The sequence below is a fragment of the Dendroctonus ponderosae genome, unplaced genomic scaffold, assembly GCF_020466585.1.
Source record: "Dendroctonus ponderosae isolate FM_Combo_2020 unplaced genomic scaffold, Dpon_F_20191213v2 Dpon_F_20191213_1, whole genome shotgun sequence".
Lineage (NCBI taxonomy): Eukaryota > Metazoa > Arthropoda > Insecta > Coleoptera > Curculionidae > Dendroctonus > Dendroctonus ponderosae.
Genome location: NW_026017110.1, coordinates 15944966 through 15958809, shown reverse-complemented (window position 1 = coordinate 15958809; position 13844 = coordinate 15944966). Strand labels below are relative to the sequence as shown.

At 32.6% G+C, this 13844-nt stretch overlaps 1 protein-coding gene across 20 annotated transcripts in view; it reads left to right on the top strand.

The window, feature by feature from the left end:
* Nucleotides 1-13844, top strand: part of LOC109539304 (collagen alpha chain CG42342) — a 133008-nt gene that overhangs the window by 98847 nt on the left and 20317 nt on the right. For 16 of the 20 annotated variants that reach the window (XM_048660785.1, XM_048660755.1, XM_048660748.1 and 13 more), the window contains exons 2-3: nt 12121-12209; nt 12688-12723. In XM_048660785.1, the coding sequence (XP_048516742.1) occupies nt 12121-12209; nt 12688-12723 (125 nt within the window). The remainder of the gene's footprint in view (nt 1-12120; nt 12210-12687; nt 12724-13844) is intronic. The other 4 variants (XM_048660809.1, XM_048660796.1, XM_048660791.1 and 1 more) reach the window with 1 other exon arrangement.

Sequence of the window (13844 nt, the reverse complement as noted above, 5' to 3'; positions counted from 1 at the left end):
ACGATTTTGAATCTATTTTACTTTTACCTAAACATATTTTTTCAAACGCTTGCATTTCCGCAGCAAATGAGCAGTGAATACTTTCAAAAAAATTTTAGCTTTTTGTAGACTTTTCTCGTTTTGCTTTATGTAGACAGCGTTATGTCTGTAAGAACAAATTCTAAAATGAAAATGCAACAAGAAAATAACAAAAAGTAATCAACATTATTTCAGCATTACACGAACAAATTTGTTTAATAAACTGTTCTTCTTTCGTGAATTTCATCTTTGAAAATGTATTTAGTTCAACAAGTATTTGGTTTCAAATTATCGTTTTTCTATTGAATACACATTATTTTTTGTGTTGGGTATTGCTAACATGGTAATCTGTGATTAGCATGTCCATTGAACATGTATTTTATGTAAAACTATACAGATTATTAAATTTAGTTTAAACTTTATTATTGATTTCCGTGAAACAGCGGAAAATTTTGGGGTACAGGAGCTCCTCAGTGCATTATGGATTTTCAAACAATACAAATGTGGTTGACTCGATTACTCATTCGCGGACTGAAAGTTTTATTTTGGTTACTGATTAATTTATTACACCCGCAAGCGATCAGCCAATTTCTCGAAAATACGTCCGGTTCGATGCAATTACAACCCAGTTGGAACATACTGGGTGTTTACTAATCAGACACATTCTGTAAGATTTTGTTTAAATGAGCCGATGTAGATTTTCAATTTATATCAATTAAAGCAAAGGACTGAGAGACAAAATGACGCTTTTTGCGATGCGAATAAATCATTGTCAACACTACTAGTTCAAATTGTTCCCACCTTTTCCTTTTCCGACCCGACAACCACACTCAAACTGAAAGCGTTCCTTATCTGCTGACTGAAACGATAATACAACAAATTTTATAACGCCCTTTTTTGATTTTCCTCTATGGGAGTTTCCTTAACCGACGTTTTATTGGAACCGGATAAATTCGAAGTCTTGTAATTTGATTGAATTTTCCTCCGGCCTTTCGTTTAGGAACATCCGTTGAGAAATCAGCTCGCTTTTTGTATGTCCGAGCATGTTAACTGTCGATTGGGCCAACTGGTTGTTCCAATATAGTTCAATATTTTTATTTCACCTGCAGTATCAACCAATCTAGTGTTTTTCTTGACATATTCTCCTCTTCGCTTATTACTATTATTATTAAACTCCTTTATGTTCAATTTGTACATTTATTTATGTATTTTTGATCTTTGTAAAGGAAGGCTATATGAATCTTTCTTTTCTAAGCAAATTTGTGGATAACTTCATTAAATGAGCCGAAAAGCTTCATTAATTCAGATATTTAAGATTGTTTCAATTCATTATTCGTAAGTTGGTGATTCCAGAAAAAGCAAGAAGCGTTTGAAATGTATAAAAGATGGCCAAAAACCGGAGGAATTCAGATTGGAGCGCATTAATAATTCCAAAGCGAAAGGCTTAACAAGGTTATAACGATGCGCTTACTGCTTGATTACTTCTCATCAGTCAGTTTGCCAAATTCATGGCAAAGGGGTGCATACTAAACGATCCCATGGGCGTATCTGGCAAAATCAAATAGCAAACAATAGTTTACTCAGCTTAATCCTAGCCATTATATGTGTATCTAGTTCTAGCGGTATTGGAATGCTCTCCCCAAATTGAAATGAAATGAAATGAAACCAGGCCAAAATCGTTAAAATTTCAGCCGTTTCAATTTTCATGTTTAAAAATGTTGTAAACTCTCGTAAATCCTAGGAGTTTTAGACTTTATGTGAATCAAAACGTTGGACATTTATTAAGCGCTGTTCAACATAAGAGCTTAACTACAGTTAGTCCAATAGAATTCATTCCATTGTAGCAACAATGAAGTAAAACTTTCCTGAATGAGTTCGAGTTGCTTACGAGTCTGGACCAAATGAACTTGAACCATCCCAAGTGAATTTCATGTCCAATCGTTCGTTAACTTGCTGACATTAGTATGATTCTATATATTCAAATCCTTTTCTATGTGGTAAATAATACATATATGGATAACTTTGACTATCCATTAGCAGAATTACTGGAACAATGATTGGCAACACTGCTCACAATTCCATGATATATCTTTTATCTCCTCCCGAGTTTCCTCCCTACTCTATTATGTGGCTTAAAGTGGGCTCCATAAAGCCCATTAAAAAGGGGAGATTAATATGGTTAAATTTTTGCTTCCGGCAATGTGTGCTTTTGACAAATATAGTTTTGAAATAGAGCCCGGTTTTTTGAAACGAAGAACTTAATAGAGATTTAACCAAGAACCATAAATTTCATTAGGATTATCGGATGGAAAATTTGGTCTTGGAATGCGGTCTGGAAACTTTAATCGTGCTCTATTTGTAAGTCTGCATGCGTTCCGTATTCAAATTGATCGTCTCCTGCAGAGTGTACTAGTAAATAATAACTTTTGCAATTAAGTAGTTTGAAATTGCTACAGATGACTTCCACAGTTGCGTTCGAGATAATTTTGTTCATGCTGTTTCTAATTCATTACATTTGCACATCAAGCCTGCTCTAACACCCGAGTTCCATGTAAGATTAGCACAGGAGGACTCTGAAAGTTTCATGAACGAAATGATAGCGGAATTATGTCTCAAAGCGCAAATGTTTGTTTACATTAGCGAAAATTTGTTCAACATCAAAATAGTGTAATTATTTTATGAAGTAATTTTGTAATATACTATTAAATTTGTCCAAGATATGAACACGTCTAATAAATGAGGCAAATTATTTGAAAAACAAAATTAGATGATAGATTAGAAACTAGATGGATATTTATACTACCCATATTCATGTAGTTTTTAAATAATTAATGCCAGATGACTGCACTATTTTATCTTAAAAAAATCCCTCGATTAACCAAAGCTCCCAGACAAACCAACCCTCAAAATCTGCTTCATCTACAAGTCTGAGACAGGTGTGGGCTGAACTATGTAAAGTAACCAATTGTCTGAAAATGAAGACATTAAAAGAGGCGTGTGAGCGTCTCGATAATGCTCAGAACGGTGTTATCGTAAAATACAACGTATAAGGACAAGAAACATGTCTTGAGACGTTATTTATTTTACGAATGTTTTGCGTAAATCACTGTCAACGACAATTAGGAGCGAATTGGTATAATTTACAGTTTAATTTGCGTTTAAGTGCAGTTAATGAGTCGATTTCTTACATTTGGTTTCATATATGAATATGATTTTAAAGCACATTGACTTTATAATGTTTATACTATCAGGTAAATATCCGTTTCATAATCGCTTGTTATAAAAACAATTTTTAATTTAACTACAATTTCTCAAACGGATAATCGAAACTCGCGGGCATCGAAAATTTGATCAGAAATTGCAATACTCGATTTGTCTGTTATTTTAACGCTCAGACAAGAATTTAATCCTAATGGTGTTAAATTGCCTGTGAAATTGGACTCCGACCGCCAACCGACAATATTGAAACAAAAAGTTAATCGTAATGAAGAGCGTGTAAATGTTCACAATGCCCGTAAACATTTTAATTTATTTGGAAATCGTCCTTTTTCGTAATCCTTTGGCTCTGCATCTGGCTTAATTTGCTGCTTTAGAAGGAGCTTATAAGCATACTTTCCCCTTCCACAGACAAATGGGTATTTATTTGAATCTGAGCTGGAAAAAAGAGTTTAGATAATTCAGGAGTCAGATTAATTGCCGAAACGCAGGTTTGATCATCTATAATGGGACTTAATCCTTCATTAGGCCTTGATGATAGGTTAGTGGTGTGCTGGAAATTGATAGGTTTTCTTCTAATAATACTGTTTTACCAACCTACTAATTTATTAGACCACCCGGGCGATTCAATCATTAGCATTTTTTTGAGATGGTTAAGGTTTAAGGAACATTTAATGCTTGCATGAAATTTCAAGCTCATGTACAATTTAAGTTTCAATTCAATCTTAATCAAAATACCCTAAATTTTCCCTTTTTAAGGTTTTTAGCCGATTCTTCGTTATTAAAAATTGGTTACCCAAGAGGCAATTAATTAAACAGTATGCAAAATAAAACAGTTTGTTCATGAATGGGACCTTCAACCGAAAAGGTGAAGTTGTTTTTTAATTGTCTGTATAGGCTTAAGGCTAATGAATAAATTCACGCTTAGTACGATTATGCAAATAAATTAAAGTCTCATTAATTTCCTTTTCTTTGCGTTCTCTGCTAGTAAAAGAACATACATTTGTTAAAACGTTGTATGGATTAAAACAAAATTGTCATCGGTATTTCATTATGAGAATATCTCTCTAGAAATAGGAGTCTGTGCATTTTCGGGATGCTTTATTCAGCTGCAAACCAACTGTTAGAGATTCTTGGCATTTTGTGCTATAATAATTTCCTGCTGCTGAAAGATCTTAATATGCTATAGGCATCTATTGGTTCTAGTTTTTTAAGCGAGTTCTGCAACAGATTTTATTTTATTTGCAAGGCACAGGCGGCATGAAAGGTGTTTTAAAATATATGACAATGTGATTTTACATACTTGCTATCTATGTTATCCTCTAGTACTAAAATAGCTTGAGATAAGTTCCTATACTATGAATGTTAGTTGAACTCGGCTGATTATTCGGTCTTTCAGCTGATTCGAGTTTTTCTATCGACGGAACGTGATAATTTCTTCTCTTTCCCCGTTTTCTTCATTCTGCTGCTTCAACTGAAATTGTGCATTGACTTAAAATACACATTGAAGCTTTAGCTTAAAGTTTGGTCGATGATCATTTTGTCTCATACAAGTTTGTTCCAGCAAATCATTCATTGGAGTGGTCAGTTTTATTTGAAAGTAATTCCCAGAAATCTCACATCAAAAAAATTATAATCGGTCGTTACGACGACGGTACGACCTATGAAATAATTTTGCCAACACAACCAAAAGCACTTAAGTCCAACGTCTCGAATTTCAAACGAAAGCGATTTCGCATTATGATAACACGGTCAGCTACAATATTGCAATTTTTTGAACCGATATAAGTACAGCAAGTACGGAAAGCTTTTAGTCCTAACTGTGAAATAACTTAAGACCTATAAATTGCTATCGACCATAAGCTAACGACATAACTCATATTGAATAGTTTATGCTTTCGGAAAGAGCATCAATCTCTATCAAAATTAAATCCTTATTTGAAAAAGTGCAAGAGAATTTGCCGTTTTGTTAAATACTGATTTTCTGTGTCTGTTAAGGGTCAAACGTACAGGATTATTGAGTTACAAATGTCTCAGTTAACATGCCCTGACATACAGGGTGGTTTTTTAGTGCGATAGAGTCCATTATTTCCGTTGGTGTTGAACTTTCGAAAAATAGTTTCATATGAAAGTTGTTGACGCACAAAGTGCGCACATTTTAAGAATATCTTATATGATACAGAATGTCTCAGAAAAGTTAGGGAAGATCAAAGTGTATTTTTCCGTACCCATTTTTCATTAGCTCATAGAATGCAGCTTGAAACGCTGCATACGCACCGAAAATTGTTTTTTTTTTTGCAACGTTGGCAGATTATCGCCATTTTAGTAAATGTTTGCTTAAAAACATGGTATTTAAAAATTCATTCTAGAAGCAAAAAAAAGCAGTTAGGGATACAAAAAAATACGTCTTTCCAATCACCAGAGATCCGTTAAGAATTCTATTGAACCAAAATATCAATACATTGTACAGCGTGTTAACAAGGTGGACTTCAATCTAAAACTTTTTAATGCAATATAACTTTTGTTTTTCAAATGGAAGTACTCGTATATTAATACATCATTAGATAGCCAATTTACAAAGTTACAAATTTGCGTTTATACTTTAAGTTGTGAAATCAACCGTGTTCAAATTATAAATTATTTTATTTAAAAATTTAAAAAAGTTGCTACATTTAGTAAGGCGACTATGGAATTTCTTAAATAAGTGTCAAATTTTTATGATACTTGACATAATCAATGAAGAAAAGTGCAACGTTTTATAAAATGCATGGAATTTCATAGCAAAAAATGCAATAAAACTGCATACGTCTATAAAAATAAAAATATAAAATTATACCTACAGTGATATTTTAAAATAAATGTTTAATATGATTTCCGTTAACCTTTAAGCAACTATTAATATCTACGTTTTTGAAATGAATCGCTAACGCAATTCAAAATAATATTATTAATGCTTCGAAAAACAGTTGTGATTCAATTCTCCATGTCATCTTTTGCAGTTGTAGTTATTTTATAAATTTCGCTTTTGACGGAAGCCCATAAAAATAAATCAATTTTTATCAAATCGGGTGAACGAGGTGGCCACTGTATAGGCCCACCTCTGCCTCTCAGGAAATTAATTATTTCGGTACTCATGAATTTGAGCTGTATGGTGAACTGGAGCTCCATCATGTAAATACCACATTCTTTCCTTGATAAAATTAGGTAAAGGATCAATTAAACGTGGCAATTCAAATTTTGACACTTATTTATTCACTTCCATAGCCACCTTACAAAATGTAGCAACTTTTTGAAATTTTTAAATAAAATAAATTATAATTTGAAAACGGTTGATTTCACAGCTTAAAGTGTAAATGCAAATTTGTAACTTTGTAAATTGTCTATCTAATGACGTATTAATATACAGGTACTTCCATTTGAGAAACAAAAGTTATATTGCGTTAAAAAGTTTTAGATTGAAGTCCACATTGTTAACACCATGTACAATGTATTAATTTTTAGATACCATGTTTTTAATCAAAATTTTACTAAAATGACAATAATCTGCCAACGTCGCAAGTAAAAAAAAACAATTTACGGTGCATATGCAGCGTTTCAAGCTAAATTCTATGAGCTAATGAAAAATGGGTAGTTCTATTTAAAAAAATACACTTTGATCTTGCCTCGCTTTTCTGACACACTCTGTATCATATAAGATATTTTTAAAATGTGCGCACTTTGTGCGTCAACAACTTTTATATGAAAGTATTTTTCGAAAGTTTAAAACCATCGGAAATAATGGACTCTATCGCACTAAAAAACCACTCTGTATATATTATTGTGCGATCATATTATAATTGGAAAAAAATACTTCTCAATGATTAGTAAAGAAGGTAAAGATTATTGAATGACCATCAATATATCATCAAAGAGAATAGTCTAGGATAATCGTTCTGACGAGGTATTTGTAAAAAAATATCTAGGAATTTTATGAGTCGAAATTTTTGTGAGATTTTAGAGAATTACGAAAATTTGTTCTGTTTATGTGAACCCACTTTCAAAGTGTCATTCTGGAAGAATATTCGGTCATTTCGTTTCCTTAAATTTCCAATTCTATTTCATCTTTCATCTTCACCATTCGTCTGCCATTATTTGCATGTGTTAAGTCTTTAATTTTGGTGGTTTTTTTGTATGTGATTAATTATAGCTTGACTTTCTACATCTAAGCCAAATTAACTAGACCTGATGCTTAGCAAGGGTCCAAGTTTTTTAAATACCGCGGTCGTTGAGAATGAGACATCGTTTCGTATAATTCCTCATTTAACAGTGTTTACTTCCGATAAAGTATTCTTACACGCTTATAATTAATTAATTTTTCCTACAGTGATTTTCAAGTAAATTCTTTGGTTTTTCAATTGTACTTTTAAAAAGTCTGGTTAGTGGAACTTGGAGCACACCAACCACTTGAAACGTGGAAAGTTTCCATTTTCGTCGAATTAAATTTCGGCTCACACATGGATGTTGTCACAGGGACCACCAGAATGCAATTTTACAAAAGTTAGCCGGATTATTGCAGACATTTGCCATTTCAGTAAGTAATCTTCTCGAGTAAAAATAGTCTCCGGAACGTTAGAAAACGAATTACGCCTCTATTCTAAATCCGCAATTTTGGCACGGCGCCTTTGGCGACAATTTCTCGAGACATCTGTTTGTTATCTCCTACCTAACATACGTAACAGTATAAGTTGCGGATTACCTTTTGTCGATGCTCTGTTTGCCACCGGCTTGTTTACCCCGATTTTCCTGCATTATCTTATGCTAATTTCATCAGTCTCGAGATCATAATGACATTACAGCACTTGAAAAATTTAAACAAGCAACGTAAGATGGCTTTCCATTCAAATCAAACCTAACCTGTCCTGTATCTACAAGAGGACAGGGGAGAATTTTTGTCGCTCTACATATGAGCACTTCAGATAATTCTCGCGGCTCCGAACCATGTTTCCTCTGGTCTTGCAACATTGATTTATGGCACTTGATGATTATTCACATTTGGATTAAGAATAAGAAGTTATTGACTTAGTATTTTGAAACTTGAAAAGTATCCTTAATTCAAGCATTAACAAATAAATTAAAAGAATATGATAACTGAAATTATGATGTTGCAGTATTTTAATAAAACAGTAGATACTGGATGTTATGGAAGCACTAAGAAAATGCACTTTATAAAAGTATATTTTATAATAGATCTTTGATAAAACTAGATTCCAATAATTTTCCTCGTCTCCTTTTCGAACACGTGGAAGGGTTTTTCATTGGCCGCGAGAAACTAGTTCTATTTTTCTTTGGCATTGAAAACGTCCGTAATAACGAATATCCAATAATACCTCCATTTATAATTCCATACAAAAAACACATTAATGTTGAGGTGTTATAACTAAGCGTTTTGTGTCTAGAAAAATACTTTCTTTTTATCCTCGCAATTTACCGTAACATGTTTGTTTCAAATTCGTTTCCTTAAAAATATAATCCATTAGATAATCGATGTTAGTTCAATTTAATTTCGTTCGTGTTCGTAGTTCGTGTCTAATAAGTGTATTGTCTAATAGCAAGAACTTGTAGATTATTGGGTTTATTAGAGGCAACGTTGTCCTAACAGCAAGCTCTTATCTAAGCACGAAATTCGGGGCTGCAAAGTTACTTTAATTTGGAACCAGATATGTATTGTTTGAGCTCTGAAACTGTTTCCTTTTAAGCTCAAACCATATAAATGGCAATTTAAATTTACTATTTACATTTTGACCTTAGTCTGTGGTAATTAAACCAGAACTGATATTTGATGCGATTTGAATTCGAGAAACTTTGTGTTTTAGAGTTTCCCAAAATGTAAAAGTAAATATGTACATCAATTCCAAACAAAAACTTTTTAATTCAGTGAATAAAATATTTTTTTCTTATTTCTATTTGAGGCAACGGTATGGCAATACATTTTCTCATATTTAGTATGTAAAATATAACAAAATAAAAGTAGGTACCGGTAGTGTTGGCCAGGTGGTCTCCGGTAATTTCGGTATCAGAATTCATGCAAAGAACACCCGGGCGGTCGCCATTACTCAAAAAACCGATTGCTGCCTTAATTTATATCGTCGTTCTGTTACAAACACCCGTTGCGAGATATTCATGCTAACAACTTATGCGTTGAGGAAATTGACCAATTATCATCAGCAGTTATTCACATTTTACTCGTCCAAAATATGTGTTTTGCCTTCCAGATGAGAAGCATAAATGAACAGAACAAATCATACCAAATTATAGGTAACATGGCGGTTGCAATAGATTTTAATTTTTTTTGCAATATGCCTAAAATATATTTTTTCTTCATTTAAATGTGTTTCATCTGGGTCGTTAAGTGATCTCTACCTCAATGATTTCGACTGTAGTGCTATGTTGCTTTTTCCGTCACAAATCCGCAAAAAAATCAAGAGAATTTCTTAAGTCCAAAAATCAAGTCTTGCCTCTTGCCTCAAAAAAATGTGTCAGTTTCCAATAATCCTATTCTGTACATGGTTAAACTGATTAACTTCAAAGTTTTGAAAATTACGCGATTTGAGTATTCGTTATATCCATCCTTCCTGACTATGGCCGCCGATAATCCGGACCGAATCAAAATAACTGTTCCGTTCCGGTTTCGCTCCATGGAAACATTTAAAATTTACGTTCTGAATTTTTTTCGGTTAATTTCGGTGCCACAATCTACATAATGCAAAAAACGAGAACAAAGATAGAGGCTGCTCTATCTAGAAATCACATTATCTTTTTCCTTGTTTGTTGTATCTATATTATTATTTGTATTCGCTTATTAATACTTGAGCAAACATGTTCAACTCGGGATTAAGCTTTTTCTTTTGTTCCACTTTATAGGAATTTAAAATAATTTAAATTAATTTCGTTAACGGCTCTTAATGAATTGTGTCGAAAATTCGCGCTGCTTAGTTAATTTTAAAGCTTTTTTACTCTGAATCTTCATGCCTTAAAAACGCTTCCATTTCATCGTGTAATAAAGAACCAGATGATTTCGTTTCCATATTGTCTTGGTTAGGCTCAGATTCAGAATTGGAATAATTGGCCTTTTTAAATATCACCAGTCTGGTCCATAACGACTTTAAATGTGCTTTTACTCTTTTTACTTGAATGTCGTCTAAAACTACCTTATACCGAACGTCCAAAAATATCCAAGCAAGGATCACGTCATTATTTAGAGCATAACTTCTCTTTCCTCCATTTTCCTCAAGATAACTGTTGGAAATGAAGAACCAGTTTTTTTTTAATGACAACTTGCATTCTTGCCAGTAGCCATAAAAACTGTTTTAACCAACAACTACTAATAACAAACCACTTGTTCACAAATAACGTTAGAAACATAGCTAAAAACTCGCATAAACATAAAATAAACAAAATACAAGCAGTTGATAGTTTTAAGCAATCTAAATTATTGTATTTTCTTATCTAATTATATATTTTGACATTCCCCTAAGCATCTTTAAATCTAAAATTCGCTTTAATTTTTTGTTATCGAATGGGAAGTTTCCTAGAAGTCCTCAGAAACCCAGTATTAATTTCTTTCAAATATTACAAGCTGTATCCAAAAAAAAACGGAAAAAACCAAAATAAAATATTTCGGTTTCGGTCCAGAAAAAAGGGGTCCATTCCGGTTTTGGGTCCATATCGGTTCCGGTCCCTGATGGAAGCATCTGCTTAATGTCATTATTTTGCTGATTTCTTCCCGCAAGTTTTACCTTTCTGCTAGTGAAGGTGAAATAAGTCTTCACATCCTTAATGTTTTATTTACTTATACTTTCTCTTCCACTCCTTTCTGACTTCCTTCATAAAATTCTTTAACTAAAATGGGTGTTTTGTATGTAATATTTTTCGCAACTTTATTCGGCCGTCAAGCTTCTGATTATTATTTCAGCATCCACGTTTATTCTCTTTCCTTCCGTAGGTACTTTAATTTTGCAATCCTGGACGTATCTTGGCTTGGCTAATCACTGCGGTACTTATAAATCATGAAAAGTAACCAATAAACTTAGATGATTAGGACGAAGCTTTCGGTTCACGTGCTAATTACAAGAAAAAATTATGAAATTTACGATTCACTTGGTTAAGTTTCCATCCTTGAGGCGGTACTCGAATACTCGAACCAAATCTTTTAGTCGAGCTTGATTTAGTTTGCCCGCCCGCTTACAAGTTACAACTTTGACTAATGGCCGAGATCCAAAGGGATCGCTATATCCGCTAATTGCCTCCCGGTTTTCGAAAGGTAATAAAAATCAAGCTAAACATTTATCTCCGCCTTAAATCTCGTCGCATTTACGCTGTGACCGATGACCCTAAACCAATCAGAGTACAACATTTAACGAAAATACGATTTTTCATAGATTTAACATGTCCATACCTTGACTGGAACAAATGAGCTATGCGAGCCATCTCATGTGTTCTTCCTAGGAATAATCATTAGTTTGTACAAAAGACGGTATTCATCATTACATCCATTAGAATAACATATACGAGAATTATGGCCCATGGTACTTTCAAAGAATACTCAAATTTAATCATACGCATTAGTTTCGGTAAACGGACGAGCTTTTCTGCGACGAATTTAAAAAATTGTGTAAAGTGTAATAAGGCTTCATTTATTAACTATTTTAAGGCAATATTCAAATGTATAGTTATACTTCATGGCTTATTGAAAACCATTCAATTTTCATCTTTTATACAATTTTATACTGAGACATTATATTTGGTTATTTTAAGTAACAATATAATATTAATTTCGTTATTTTATTGTAGCTGTTATATGTGCATTTTTTCTTTATATGTTTCTTAAGCCTAATTATTTTTTTTCAGGGCCCCCCGGACCTCCCGGACCCCCAGGACCGCCTGGCAAAAGAGGAAAGAAGGGAAAAAAGGGAGAACCCGGTGAATCGGGACCTGCAGTAAGTAAATTCCACTTAATAACAAATTACGTTTCAAATGTTGAAACCCAGTGTTATCTGTTATCAACATCGACATTATTTCATATTGTTATGTACAATTTCAACCCGTTTTATAACATTTTCCTGATGTGATCCATTATGATTCAAATTTAATTGGATTGTGTAATAAAATATGGCTGAATTAATTAATGAAGCTTTGACAGAAATATTTTTTGCGCAAGAAGATAATCAGTTCTCTGTCCATGTTCACATAAAACTAATGGAAATCGATATATCAATGAGGCATCAACTAATTTGTAGTATGTCCATTAATTGATTTATTATACTCGCTCAAAGGTGTTCATGATTATTACGAATGTATCTGATTCAATTATTTAAATGCAGTCGATGTCATAGGTGGAAAATATTATTCCTGTCTAATTTTTATTTAACTGTTTTGCTTGGTTTTAATTTCTTATTTTGTTTTCTTTTTATTTAGGGGCTCGCAGGCACGCCAGGAAAGAATGGTTTTCCGGTAGTTATTTTTTTAATTACTTACATATTTTAGTTTTCTAACTTTAAGTTGTTCATACTCATGACAATGATTCGCCAAAATTTGGATAGGTGTTTACCTATTTACCGCCAGTTACGCCCACAACTAAGACTCTATAAGACTAAGAAAATCAGCACAAATAGTAAATAGTAAGTGCAGTTTCCTATAACGAAATCACGATTTAATTTATACTTTATAGACCAATGGTTTTCTCTGATTTTTTAGTCTCGGTCACTTAATTATTTTTATTGATTAATTTGTATTATCCCATACAAATTACTTTATCTTTACGAATCAATCTTACAGAATCAGTTCTTTTATGTATTTTACTCAAAAAAAATATTTTCTCAATTAAGCTAAACTGTTCTTATTTTGTTAGTTGTTTTTCTCATTTAATTTTTCCGCTTTGGTTATAAAAATGTTGGCTGACTCACTTTTTAGCTCCTAGTAAGTTTTAACGATTATGCAAATAATACTTTTTCAGAGATTTTCAAATCCATTTACTTATTAATTAATCATTAACTTTTGAGTTAAATTTTTTCGCATATAAATTGAAGTCATAGCGTGATGCCTATTCCTTAATACATCAATTAATTTAATTTCCGACTTCTTTGAAATATGTTTTGTCTAAAGTGTACACATGCGAACTATACCAAACAACAGACAACTCTTGTGACGGATACTTTTAACTTTGTGGGTGGTTAACAATTTTTTATTTATCATTTATTTCGTATTTGCGTTCAAATTATCATATTATATAAGAAGTAGGTGAAAAAATTATCCTGCTGCTTAATATGCTGTTGGAAGGAATCCTTCACAGAAAAAGAAAATTTCATGCATGCAATGCAGCAATATGTATTTGATATGCGATGATGAGGACCACTATTGAATTAATTAAGTAAAGATAAAGTGAAATAAAGCCAGCTATATTGGAACCAGAATTTAATTACAAGTTGAAAATAGCAATAAAATAACAGAATTTCACAAAATTTTAATTATGGTTTAGTTAAATACAGTCCGATCAATCCTACTCTATTGTATGCAAATTAGGTGATATAAAAATGCATTTAACTATTTTTTATCGAGGAGAATTGCCACAAGTA